The following is a 13,264-nucleotide window of genomic DNA, read 5'->3' as shown; positions in this document are numbered from 1 at the left end:
AAATTAGTTTCCTGATACCACACTCTAGTGCTACTCGCTCGGTAAACAGACAGTAGGTGTTATCGGTGTGGAGCAGAAGTCGAGAACAATATATTGATTGATAGGTAGGCGTGGCAAATTGTGTGCTGATTGGTGTGTGAACACAACAATGATTACATCGGTTTAGTATCACTTGCCCTAATCTCAGAAGTAGTAATGGTCACTTGCCCTAATGAACGGTTTCCATAATGGTGAAAAAAGGTCAGGTTGCCTCCACTTGAATCCCATGGGAGCTTGGACCCCCTGCCAAAGTGGAGGGGGTAACCTGACCTTTTTTCTTTAGAATCATGGGTAGACTAGTGCATAAATTGTTTATTAACAAAATATTAATTTTTTATTGCTGTATTTTTATTTTTAAAGACACGTGTGGATACACACATATCCACATGTCAAGCAACATCTCAATAGCTATTTGCAATATATATATATATATATATATCATAATTAGAAAAGTTATAGTGCAAGAACCCTCCATAGTTTGAAAATCACATTACAAAATAATATTACATGTTAAAAAAATATTTAACATGTAATATTTTATTTTAACATTTTAAACGCTGTAATATTACTATATATATATACACACACAGGGTTGTTAAAATTAAAGTATCCCTATGCAGAGGGCTCTGGAGTGAGTTCTAAGGCTCGTACCGAAGAGAAATTTGGACAACAGGTACAATAAAGAATGCACTCGCCATTTATTGGGAAAAAAATTTGTTACAAAATTTGTCACTATATGGCACTCTGGCAATACAAATCACTTGAACAACACTACAATTGTTCAATGTGTCCTCCATTTTGGTTAACAACAGTTTCCATTTGAAGAACAGCATTTTCTACAGAAGAATGTAACATGTCAACTGGAATAGCCAGCATATGACATCTAATGCTGTCCTTCAGCTCTGCCAGAGTTTGACATCCTTCCCGATACACCTGGTTCTTCAAAACAAACACAAGCAGAAGTCTCATGGGGTGAGGTCCAGTGATCGGGGTGGCAAGATGTCTGGGGTCCAGTCAGTGTTACTTGTTCAAAAAAAATGGCCCAATCATGAATGTGGCCGTAAATCCACACTACACTGTCACTTTTGGAGAATGCAACGGGACCTCTTGGATAACTCGAGGATTTTCTGTTGCCCAAATGCAACAGTTGCGTGTATTCACTTGTCCATTTAAGCAGAAGTGGGCTTCATCACTCCAAAGGATGTTCCATGGCCAAGTGATTATCCATTGTAATTCACACCAGAAACTGAAGTGCGTATGTGAAACAAATATCTGCATCACCATGCTTTAGCTTCTGTAGCATATGCATCTTGTGAGGATAGTACTGCAACACCTGACACATTACTAGCCTTACGGTGGAATATGCCATGTCCACCACAAGAAACAGCTGGCACACTTGCACTACCACATGGAGATTGACTTGATAAATCCACAACAGCCATAGCCACATCTTCAACACGAGAGGAGTCCACTCGTTTTCGACCTCTACCTGGTTGAACACCAAGATATCCTGTCGCTTCAAATTTCACAATCATTTTGCAGACAGCACGAACAGCCATAGTTCCACACCTTATGCACTTCTGATGCCAGAATTCTCTGATAGCCGCAGCTGAATTGTTGCTGTTCCGATAGTACAGCTTCGCTAATAGCACCTTTTCCTGCAACGTTGTTGGCATTGCTGCTGCTGTAGTGCAGGCAAACATCTACTGTATGATTTTGAAGACTGCTTTGCTTTATACAGTACAGTAGAGCTGAGTAGTGACGCTGTGGCAATAGCTTGCGATTATGCAAATAACGTAAGTTGTTTGCATAATTATAAGTAAGATAGTTACGCACCGTACAGTGACAAATTTTGTAACTATTTTTTTTCCACTAAATTGTGAGCATATTCTTTATTGTACCTGTTGTCCAAATTTCTCTTCAGTACGAGCCTTAGAACTTGCTCCAGAGCTCTCTACTTAGGGATACTTTCATTTTAACAACCCTGTGTGTGTGTGTGTGTGTGTGTGTGTGTGTGTGTGTGTGTGTGTGTGTGTGTGTGTGTGTGTGTGTGTGTGTGTGTGTGTGTGTGTGTGTGTGTAAAGAATCTTTCTTTCTTTTCCTATTATTTCCTAACCTACCGTTTAAGGGCAGGTTACGAAATGAAATGAAAAATAAAGAAACCTTTTCCTTTTTTTGTAACCAAAGCTAAATCAATAATATAGTAAAAACACTCATGAACTCCAAAAATCTGCTTTTTAATAATGACAAAAAAACATAATGAAGAACATAAAAATGAATGGAACTTAACTTTTTCAGAAAAGAAAAAAATTTATGTGACCCATCAACATATCTTTACAGCTGCCATTTAGTCTTTTAGAACACATAAGAATAACATTAAAGCCCAGTGGAAAGACTTTTTAGTCTCTTCCACTGGGCTTCGATGTTATTCTTACATGTTTCTATATGTGGATCTACAAAATGTTCCTTGTGTTTCACCGTTAAATGTTTGTAATTCTTTTTTTCTAAGGCTGTAATACGCCTATATCCATGCCATTCATCTGTTATGGTGGTAGTATTTTTCTTCACTACTTTTCTAATAATGCGTAAAAGAGTTTTTACTTTCCGATTTTTTATGAATTTCATGAAGACGAATTTTGATTCTCTTTCAAATACTCCAAACACCCATTTCTTCTTAGCAGTTAAATTTCGTCCTCTGTGACGTTTGGTTTTACCAATACAGTTTCGCCTGCTTCTACAGTTTTCCCCAATCCACCCAACCTAATGGGTTTTTTAACAACTGCAATTTGCAACTATCTCTTAGTTTCTTATAAAACTTAATTGCTGTTACTTTTGAAATCTCCAGATGGAATGCTGTTGCAGTTACTGGTGTGCACGTTGACCAAAAGTATATAATATACCTTATCTTTCTTAATGGATGTTTTATATTTTCCACAAAACTATGTTTTAATAAAGAAACTCGCGCAGATTATTTTTTTACAATACCAGAACTTTCCACATGACTCAGTTCGTGATTAATTTAATTTAAAATAATCATTGCACCTAAAACAGTACAATTTCGGTCTTAATTTAGTTTTCATCAAAAAATCAAGCAACGTTTTATTTTCCTTACAAATTTGTTCCATCTTTAAAGGATTCATCGCTACTATTACCTGTTTACCATTCATTACGAAACTAATTTGCACCATTCTTTACTCATAAATACACATCATAATGCCAACCAATGACTACACATTAGCTTGTCTGTCACGCCCACCACCACCAATCATTTCATCGTTTGCCACGTCTACCTCTCAATCAATATATCGTTCTCGACTTCTGCTCCAGACTGATGATACCTACCGTCTGTTTACCGAGCAAGCAGGGCTAGAGTGTGGTATCAGGAAACTAATTTTCTGGGTAAGTTAGCTGATGTTTCCAATGGTTCTCATGTTGGCTTTCTTTACCTTAGCCTAAAATAAATACCAATATTTTTCGAACAACTTGTAAGTTAACCCTTTGGATTGTTCGAATTTTAGTTAGACTTTTTAATCAATTAGTGATTAATTGCTAAAGATAATAAATTGCAGGAAAAGAAAAAACTCAATTTAAGAAATAAAAATTGAACTGGTTTATTTTTTCCAATAGACTAATAAAAGATTGGCAACGATGCTTATGCCGAAGAAGAATCGGGTTGCTATTTATGAATACCTATTTAAAGAAGGTGTTTTGGTAGCAAAGAAAGATTTCCATGCATCCAAACATCCAGAGCTAGAAACTGTCCCAAATTTGCATGTTATCAAAGCAATGCAGTCTCTCAAATCTCGAGGATTTGTAAAGGAGCAGTTTGCATGGTGCCATTATTACTGGTATCTTACAAATGAAGGAATACAGTATTTGAGAGATTTTCTGCATTTGCCACCAGAAATTGTCCCAGCTACATTAAGAAGACAGACAAGAGGAGAAGCAGCTAGGCAAAGACCCAAAGGTAACTTGATTGCTTTTAAATTAGTTCTTATTTTTTTGTATAGAAGTGTTTGAGACCACATCTTGTTTGAGGCATTGGAGTTAGGATTTTTCAGAAGTGTAATAAGCTGTATTTATAGTTGTGAACACGGAGTTTATTTTTAAAAATTGTGGTTAAAATTTTATAATGAACTTAAATCAACTGGTAATTTTAAAATGTTCACTATCCAGGGAAATCCTTTATTATGATGATTGGGGTGTAAAAATTGCTTTGTTGTAACATTTTTTTGTTGTAACTCTCTGGTAACTTGGGTAGCGTAATTTTAATTTCTATAATACTTGGTAAAATTGTGTAAATTTAAATTTCGTAACCTTTCTTTTCTTAAATTCAGATTTTAGCTAAATAATGGTTATTATAAGATCCACTTTCAATACAAAGTTCAAGGACATCATGACTTGGATATAAATGCCTGCAGGCATCTCTGGTGTGTATCATAAGTTCATTGCTTGTATAGTGTGCGGTGTGTAATTCTGAGGTCAGTCTAGTTGACAAACCAAACTCAACTGATGATTCTTTTCTTTGTGACTAATGTAAGGAGTGTGCCGATTTCAAATGAAAACTTGGTGTTACTAGAAGAATTTGGGTCACTGAAGAATGACAATTGATGCTTGCCATAGAAACAAATGTAACTTGAAGATCTCATCAGGTACTCTAGTTCTCATGACCTGCCAGGTGATGCACCCCTGATTTGGTCCAAGAACAGAATAGTCAAGGGAATACTGCTCTGGTTGAAGGAGATTGTTTTATTGAGAGATTTTGTTGTCATGAAAATAGATAACATTATTTGTAATAAAGATAGATGGACCAGAACCGGGATGTTGTTAGCTTGGGGGCAACAGTAGACATTACCAACGTTGTTAGATTTTAAAGAAGATAAAGGGAGCATTATTATTCATGTGGGGGATAATGATATTAAACAAACAAAACCTGATGATCTGTTGGATAAATATAGGCCCGTGCTGAAAAAATGTGCAAGATAGGTCAAAATGTGCATGTCTGCAATTTTGCCCAGACAGGATTTGAGGGATTATTTGTTGTGGAAGCTTTTTAGATTAATTCAAGTCTCTAGGGAGGAATTTTTATCAGTGCGGCCCACACTGGTAGGCAGAATAAATTTATTTTGTAGAGGTAGTATTCACTTGAACAAAGGTGGTACTAGGTTTATAGGCCCATGTTTATCTGATGATATGGGTCAAAGTAATCCTTACGCACATCTCAATGCTGGCAAGAGGTTCTGAGGGTGACATTTCAAAAGAGTGGGAAGGTGAAGCTAGGGAAACAAGCCTAAATAACTTCAAGGGGTGTGTCAATGTAGTAAACTGTAGAAGTTTACTATCTTGACACACCCACCTTTGTTCAAGTGAATAGAAGAATACTTAGTCTAAACTATGTCCACAGTAATATCGAGCGTTTTCAGTAAAATGGGTGAAGTCAAACTCCAGGTTAGGGCAACTAATGCTAACAAAACAGGGCTAACAGAAATGTGGTGCCATCTAGAAATTGGGGATTACAAGTTCTACTGTGGTATGTATAATGTATTTAGGAAATATAGAGAGGATGGTGTGGTCGTACTTATTAAAAGCAGCCTGAGTGAAAAAGCTTTTGTTGAGTCAGAAGTTATTATACCTTGTCAGCATAGAATCTGTGGTATGATTAGTTGGAAGCAAAGGTATAATGAGAGTAGAAGTAATCTACTCTCATTAAGAGTATGACAGTAGTGTCTCTACATGCAGATGGAATGGACACAATTGTGACTACAATCTATCCATTATTGATTGGAATAAGTGTAAGAGAAACTACCCACGAGGCACAATTATATAAATAAATTGCATGATTATTTGTACCAGCATGCTGAAGAAAATGCAAAGGATAACAATATTCTTGACTTCATTACTTACAAATCAGGTGACATTGCAGGGCTTAAAGTACAGGAACCATTGGCAGGTAGTGGTCATGTTGTCAGAAGGACATGACATGGTTTTGTTAATTGAAAATCATGTTTAACCTGGTAAGCTATTTTGATGCACTTATACATGAGCTAGATGTTGTAAGCAATTTTGAAATTTATTTGGATTTTAGCAAGGCATTTGACTCAGTCCCTCATCTTGCTGTATAAGCTGGAACATATTGGGATTACTGGAAAGATCTAAGGGGGATTGCAGGGCCTAATATATCATATCATAGTCACATAATTTAGTAATTTGTGATTCAAATATGTAAATACTTTACTTCATAGTGTAAGTATAATGTTAATTTTTTGTGGAATAAATGCTTATAGAGATTTAAATTTTAAAGTGAATAATAGTTTCATTCTTCTGTTTTATTGTAATGTCACATCTTTTAAATTAAGCATAATCAATAAAAATTTAACTTTTTATGTCATTAAAACTGAAGAGACTGAAAAGTAGAGCATTTAAAAAATTAAATTATTATTAAAAAATAATAAACTGAATAATTAACACTTTTCAACTTTTTATGGTTTTCCATGAGTATAGACACTACTTAGTGCACAGGTAAAGCTTCTGGATTTTTTGGGGTGTTTTTAATATAGACACCATGGTAGAATAATAGATGTGGATCCAGTGTATTTGGATATTGATTACTATGCGTTACTTTTATTTTTAATATTTGTTCTGTTTTAATTAATGATATTATTAAATTGAAGATTTACAGATAAACCGAGTTTAGCATATTTATAATGCAGTGCAAGAATTCTTGCCCTGTGTTATAATTATACTGAAAATAATATTTAACCTTTAAGAGCTATGGGAGGATCAATTTTGTGTCCAGTTAGAGGGTTAATAATTTAAGCCCTCTTAACTGTAATTAAGGATATAAAAATGTTTAAAACACTTATTTAAAAAGACAATACACGGCTAAAAGATCAAGCATTCATATAATATAAGCACAAATCAAAATAATAGTTTTTTGAATGTTAAGGTTTAAATTTCGGGACCTGTCAGGGACCAAAATTTTTCATGAAATTTCAAAATTTCATGAAAAAGTGAACTCCAGAGCCTACTCATCAAATTCACTATAGTGGACCTGCCACTGAAAGTTGAAATACTGATCTCAGAGTAATTCTCTGGTGAGAAATATCTTAAATATATCACAAAATATTGCTTCCTCTGCATTGATTTAAAAAAAAAAAAAAACTACGCTTGCTTTCACTCATGTCATATTCTTTTGTATAAACAGTTACTAACTGTTTACAAATCACAGATGTGTTCTGTGGAATGTTTTTCTGCATCTGGTGTGGTGCACCAAAATATCTATTAAACTCTTAGACCAAAAGAGAGAACAGTCATTGATGGCCCTTCTTTCAAACTTACTATGCTTCTTCTTTTATTATCTTTTTTTCTCCACAGTTTGAACTGCATATTGTTTTTAGATATTTCTGGGAAATATCCAGGAAAATACCTAGGAACTGTTTTTAGAATTAGCATTCACACTATTTTTTTATTTTATTATTACTGTTTGCCCTAACCATTCTGAATGCATGCATCAGCTAATCAACATCCATTCACGTTTCAACTCTGGCCTGGTCAAACTTGACATTTCTTCTTTTATCCTCCCTGTCTGCAAATATTTCATTAAATAATATATTTTTGAAGGATTATTACGATATCATTAGCACTAACTCTTAATGGTGAATTTTAACATTTTCAAAAATTTTACTGATAACCTTTTTAAAAAGATCCCTTGCTGTTTAAATGAATTGTTTAATTGATCATTTAACCAATTCATGTAAAAGTGTAATTGTTTGAATAAAGTAATGATTTTACCTATTTTTATTTTTCATAGCACCAGTGGAGCAAACACCGAAATCCGAAACTGATCGCGGTGCTTACCGTAGAGCTGGTGGTAAGTATTAATTTGATCCTTAAAAAAATAATAATAATAACTAGTGGCTGCATAAAGTATTCAGTACTACAAAGGCATGTTATATGCAAGTGAAACAAAGTACATACTAGGAAAACCTAAATTTACTTTAAAATGCCCTAAAAAAATGTGTTTATCCAACTGTCTCCATACTGAAAGCAATTTTCCAGGACAATTTTGGTATTTGCAGCATTATTTCTATAACTGCATCCTTATTCTTAACCTCCTTCCTCATTAGATTTGTCTACAAATACTTTGCCTCCAGAGAAGATTGAGTGGATACCTCCAGGGCAGTTTGTAATTAATACCTGTGACATTTTAATTATTATGAAAAATAATTTCTACTTAAGAAACATGCTCGTTTTTGATGAGCTTTTGCAAATGGATGTAGCATCTATCATTAGCATTACATGAACTCTTCCTCCATGTTCAACCAGATGTGATTTCCACCTGTGGGCAGAGAATGTTGGCAAGAACTTTTCCATCTTTTATTGCAAGCATGATTTTTGGAGCACAAATGCTCTTTCATTGTTAACTGTTCTGGTTATAATTAGGACAATCTTGTCATCACCGGTGACAGTACCCCAGAGAAAGCTTTCTTGGCACTTATAACAACTGTTATTTACTACCCTCTAATATATCCTTTGAAGACATGAGTTTGCTGCCCATCTTTCAAATATCAGAATGCTCTGGCTTTTTGAAGCTTCATAAAAGTACTCCCATGATGTGTGCAAGCATTACTTTGATCACTATCATCAAATAAATGTGTATCTATATTACCCCTTCTCCCAACTAATGATTAACTGAATCCTTAAAGCCTCCCCAGTGATATTTGCAAAATCCCTACAAAATACATTCCTTGTACCAGCAAAAATTTATTCAAAAAAAAATTCCCCTTCCCTCCAAAAAAAACCTTGAGTTAATTCACAAGGCTTTCAGCATGAAGTTCCTCTTATTGTGTCTGGGAAGAATTGCAGGCACAAGTACATTCTGCCATAACTTGACATTTTTTTCAGCATGGTTCTATAGTTATCCAACAAGTCATCGTATGCAATTGGCAGTTGAATCTGCATCATGTTAATACATATTTATTGTGCACATGTATTACACCTACAGAATTCTGTGTAAGTTCATTTATTCATGTGAGATGTTTGCTCACTTTCTTTTGATTAATCCTTATTTAGTTTTGGGTATTCGCTTGCAACTTTGTCTGAGGGGGGTCATTTAAAATGCCAAGAATGAAGATTTTTATACGTAGCTACCAGTTGTTGATTTATATATATATATGGCTACCCAAAAAAGACAATTGATCAATTGTAAATGGGCAGAGGATTGTGATATTGGTAGGACTGAATGTGATCTTTTCGTGGTAGTTCATAAGGGCTTTGTCTCAGGTGAATTGTTGCTTCAGCAAAGATTTGTCCAACAAGACAAAGCAAATGATGGATGTGTGGTTTAACATGGATTTATAAATATGCCATGAGGGTGGTTATTTCTGAGGGATAATTACATTTTGCAAATAGATATAATGCCTTACAGTCATGTGAGATGTGCATATATCAATTTTATAATATAATATGATTAATTGAAAAATCAGAAAATATCAGTGCTGAGGTATATATGAGCCACTCAGAAGCCAAACTGATGAACTCCATGAAATAAAAACTAAAATTGGTGTAGTTATAAATATTGTTTTTTAAAATTTAGCTTGAAATATATGCACCAACAAATATTATATTTGTTGGTGTATTATTTAAGATCTATGTTTTATATTACAAGATGCGAAAATTTATTTTTATTTTGTTACACAGAGCATTAATAAAACTACAATAAATAAATTAGCTTTCGGCTGGGTGGCAGCCTTCATCGGATTAAAATACTTGAATGGCAGTTGGAATAGAGATGCACTGCCAGGATGGTGCGTGAGGCACGTGGTTAATTGTTTGTTGGTGTTTGTGGCTGTGACGTATGGTGGTGACGTGGCCAGCGTTTGTCTATGGATAGAATTACTGACTCTGTGATGGGGTTAACTTGACAACCACTGTTCCTGTTCAAAGCGGTGTCCGAGCATTTTATATTTAGCTATTCTAACCAGGTACGCCTCAGGTAATGGTGGGACCTGTCCACAACCACGACATCGTGGTGTGGGTCGATGTCATGGTGGGTTGTCCAGACATGCTCGGCAGTAGCTGAGTGTTCTACATCTGCCAAACGGATCGCCCTTTTATGTTCTGAGAGACGTTTCTCGAGTCGACGTCCAGTCTCTCCAAAGTAGCAGCTCGTGCAGTCACAGCAAGAGATGCGATAGACCAAACCACTCTGTAGAATGGTGGGGACAGGTGTTTTTATGTTGGAAAGGAGAGAACGCAGTTTCTTGCCTGGGAGTTGGATGCACTTTATCCCATGCGATTTTAGGATTCTACCGATCTGCTGTGACAAGTTGGGGTAGTATGGGATGAATGCCCTCGTGGATGACTCGTCACTGTTGGCGTTGCTGTTGGTCGTCACGTCGCGTGCTTGTAGATCACACCTGTCAAGGACGTCGATGGGGTAGCCACACCTCGTAACGTAAGGTCTACTTTGACTCTGGTGATCTCTTTGCGTCTTTCATCTGCGGAGCTGGAGTGTGTCCAGGCGCGAGTTAGCAAGGTTCGGGCAGTTGAGAGGAGGTGGCCCCGTGCGTGTGCTGACTGGAAGTTGGTAAATTGGCCAGCACACGTAGGCTTACGATAAACTGTCGTCTTCAAGCATGTGTCTTCGCGCCGGACAAGTGTATCTAGGTATGGTATAGAGTTGTTCGACTCCAGCTCAATCGTGAATTTTATGAAGGGCGATAGTGAGTTGAGGTGGGTTAGGAGTCGCTGACCTGAGTCTCTAGGGATGACTACGAACACATCGTCTACATAGCGACACCAAAAGGCGATGTGATCTGGTGCGTGTGTAAACGCACGTCCCTCTAACTCCTCCATCACGATGTTTGCTGTGACCGCCTTGGGTGTGGAAGCAAGCTTATCACGCCTCCCAGAAGATGTAGCCAACGCAATCCGCTTAAAGACTGCAGCAGTTCTACACCATGCCCGCCCCGTCTCTTCAAACCTCAGCCGTATACAGATTTCTACCCTCAAGGCACTGAAACGGGATTCATCCATCGTCATTCTACCGGCGGACAAAGGCCGTCGTACGGTTGTAATGAACCACACTGATTACATGGCGAAAGCCTTCCTGCTCTTAGGAGACACTACCATCTACAAACCCTTAACCATCAACCCCAACAGGGCTTTGGAACGATGGGAGTCAGAGGTGAACATCCTCATCAACACTTGGCTGAAGCAAGAGAAAATCACAGTCAACCCGTAATCACCTCCGTGCCTCCGGGTGTCAGATCCCACGGTTTTACAGCCTGCCGAAGGTGCACAAAGAAGGCACACCACTAAGACCTATTGTATCCTGCTGTGGATCACTGACTTACGAGCTGTCTAAATTTGTCTCGAGACTTCTTTCTCCTCTAGTTGGCAAGACCACCTACACCGTCTCCAACAGTGTTGAGTTCATAGAAAGGATCCGCACTATATCCATCTCGCAAGATCAAGTCATGGCATCGTTCGATGTCGTATCACTCTTTACCTCCATCCCAGTGGAACTTGCCATCTCTTGTGCAAAACAACTCTTGGATAATGATGGAACCCTTAGCGACAGAACTAGACTGACGCCTGATGACATTTCCGACGCCCTCAGACTGTGCTCAACAGGGGGTGCAATCATGTTTAATGACTCGATCTACCAGCAGATACGTGGCACAGCCATGGGTTCCCCTGTCAGCTCGGTCACAGCAAACATCGTGATGAAGGAGTTAGAGGGACGTGCGTTTACACACGCACCAGATCACATCGCCTTTTGGTGTCGCTATGTAGACGATGTGTTCGTAGTCATCCCTAGAGACTCAGGTCAGCGACTCCTAACCCACCTCAACTCACTATCGCCCTTCATAAAATTCACGATTGAGCTGGAGTCGAACAACTCTATACCATACCTAGATACACTTGTCCGGCGCGAAGACACATGCTTGAAGACGACAGTTTATCGTAAGCCTACGTGTGCTGGCCAATTTACCAACTTCCAGTCAGCACACGCACGGGGCCACCTCCTCTCAACTGCCCGAACCTTGCTAACTCGCGCCTGGACACACTCCAGCTCCGCAGATGAAAGACGCAAAGAGATCACCAGAGTCAAAGTAGACCTTACGAGGTGTGGCTACCCCATCGACGTCCTTGACAGGTGTGATCTACAAGCACGCGACGTGACGACCAACAGCAACGCCAACAGTGACGAGTCATCCACGAGGGCATTCATCCCATACTACCCCAGCTTGTCACAGCAGATCGGTAGAATCCTAAAATCGCATGGGATAAAGTGCATCCAACTCCCAGGCAAGAAACTGCGTTCTCTCCTTTCCAACATAAAAACACCTGTCCCCACCCTTCTACAGAGTGGTTTGGTCTATCGCATCTCTTGCTGTGACTGCACGAGCTGCTACTTTGGAGAGACTGGACGTCGACTCGAGAAACGTCTCTCAGAACATAAAAGGGCGATCCGTTTGGCAGATGTAGAACACTCAGCTACTGCCGAGCATGTCTGGACAACCCACCACGACATCGACCCACACCACGATGTTGTGGTTGTGGACAGGTCCCACCATTACCTGAGGCGTACCTGGTTAGAATCGCTAAATATAAAATGCTCGGACACCGCTTTGAACAGGAACAGTGGTTGTCAAGTTAACCCCATCACAGAGTCAGTAATTCTATCCATAGACAAACGCTGGCCACGTCACCACCATACGTCACAGCCACAAACATCAACAAACAATTAACCACGTGCCTCACGCACCATCCTGGCAGTGCATCTCTGTTCCAACTGCCATTCAAGTATTTTAATCCGATGAAGGCTGCCACCCAGCCGAAAGCTAATTTATTTATTGTAGTTTTATTAATGCTCTGTGTAACAAAATAAAAATAAATTTTCGCATTATGAATCCAGAGCACGTAGGCCTGTTTTATTATATTACAAGATATAAAATTCCTAAAAATATATCAAAAAAATTTGTTCATGTTTTTACAAATTTTCTATAAACTTATGGAGTTAATCAATATAGGAACTGTTTTATTATTATTGTTTTTATTATATTATAGTATTATCAACATAAATAATATCTTCGATGTCAGGTGCATCCAGTGTACCGTCACCTCGATTTGTCTTTAAATTTTTGTAATGGTCATGTTTAATTGGGAGGAATGTATTTCAATAGGTCCATCATGTCTTTTCTCTTTTCTTTTGTTA

At 37.9% G+C, this 13,264-nt stretch overlaps 1 protein-coding gene across 1 annotated transcript in view; it reads left to right on the top strand.

The window, feature by feature from the left end:
- The window catches only part of RpS10b (Ribosomal protein S10b), a 41,145-nt gene that overhangs the window by 14,969 nt on the left and 12,912 nt on the right, over positions 1-13,264 (top strand). Inside the window, exons 2-3 of the mRNA XM_090377427.1 lie at positions 3,667-4,006; positions 7,850-7,909. Coding sequence (XP_090233553.1) covers positions 3,688-4,006; positions 7,850-7,909 — 379 coding nt within the window. The 5' untranslated portion in view covers positions 3,667-3,687. The remainder of the gene's footprint in view (positions 1-3,666; positions 4,007-7,849; positions 7,910-13,264) is intronic.

This window comes from Mastigoproctus giganteus, chromosome 7, assembly GCF_048544385.1.
Source record: "Mastigoproctus giganteus isolate SK-2022 chromosome 7, ASM4854438v1, whole genome shotgun sequence".
Taxonomy (NCBI): domain Eukaryota; kingdom Metazoa; phylum Arthropoda; class Arachnida; order Uropygi; family Thelyphonidae; genus Mastigoproctus; species Mastigoproctus giganteus.
This window is presented reverse-complemented; position numbering and strand designations above follow the sequence as displayed.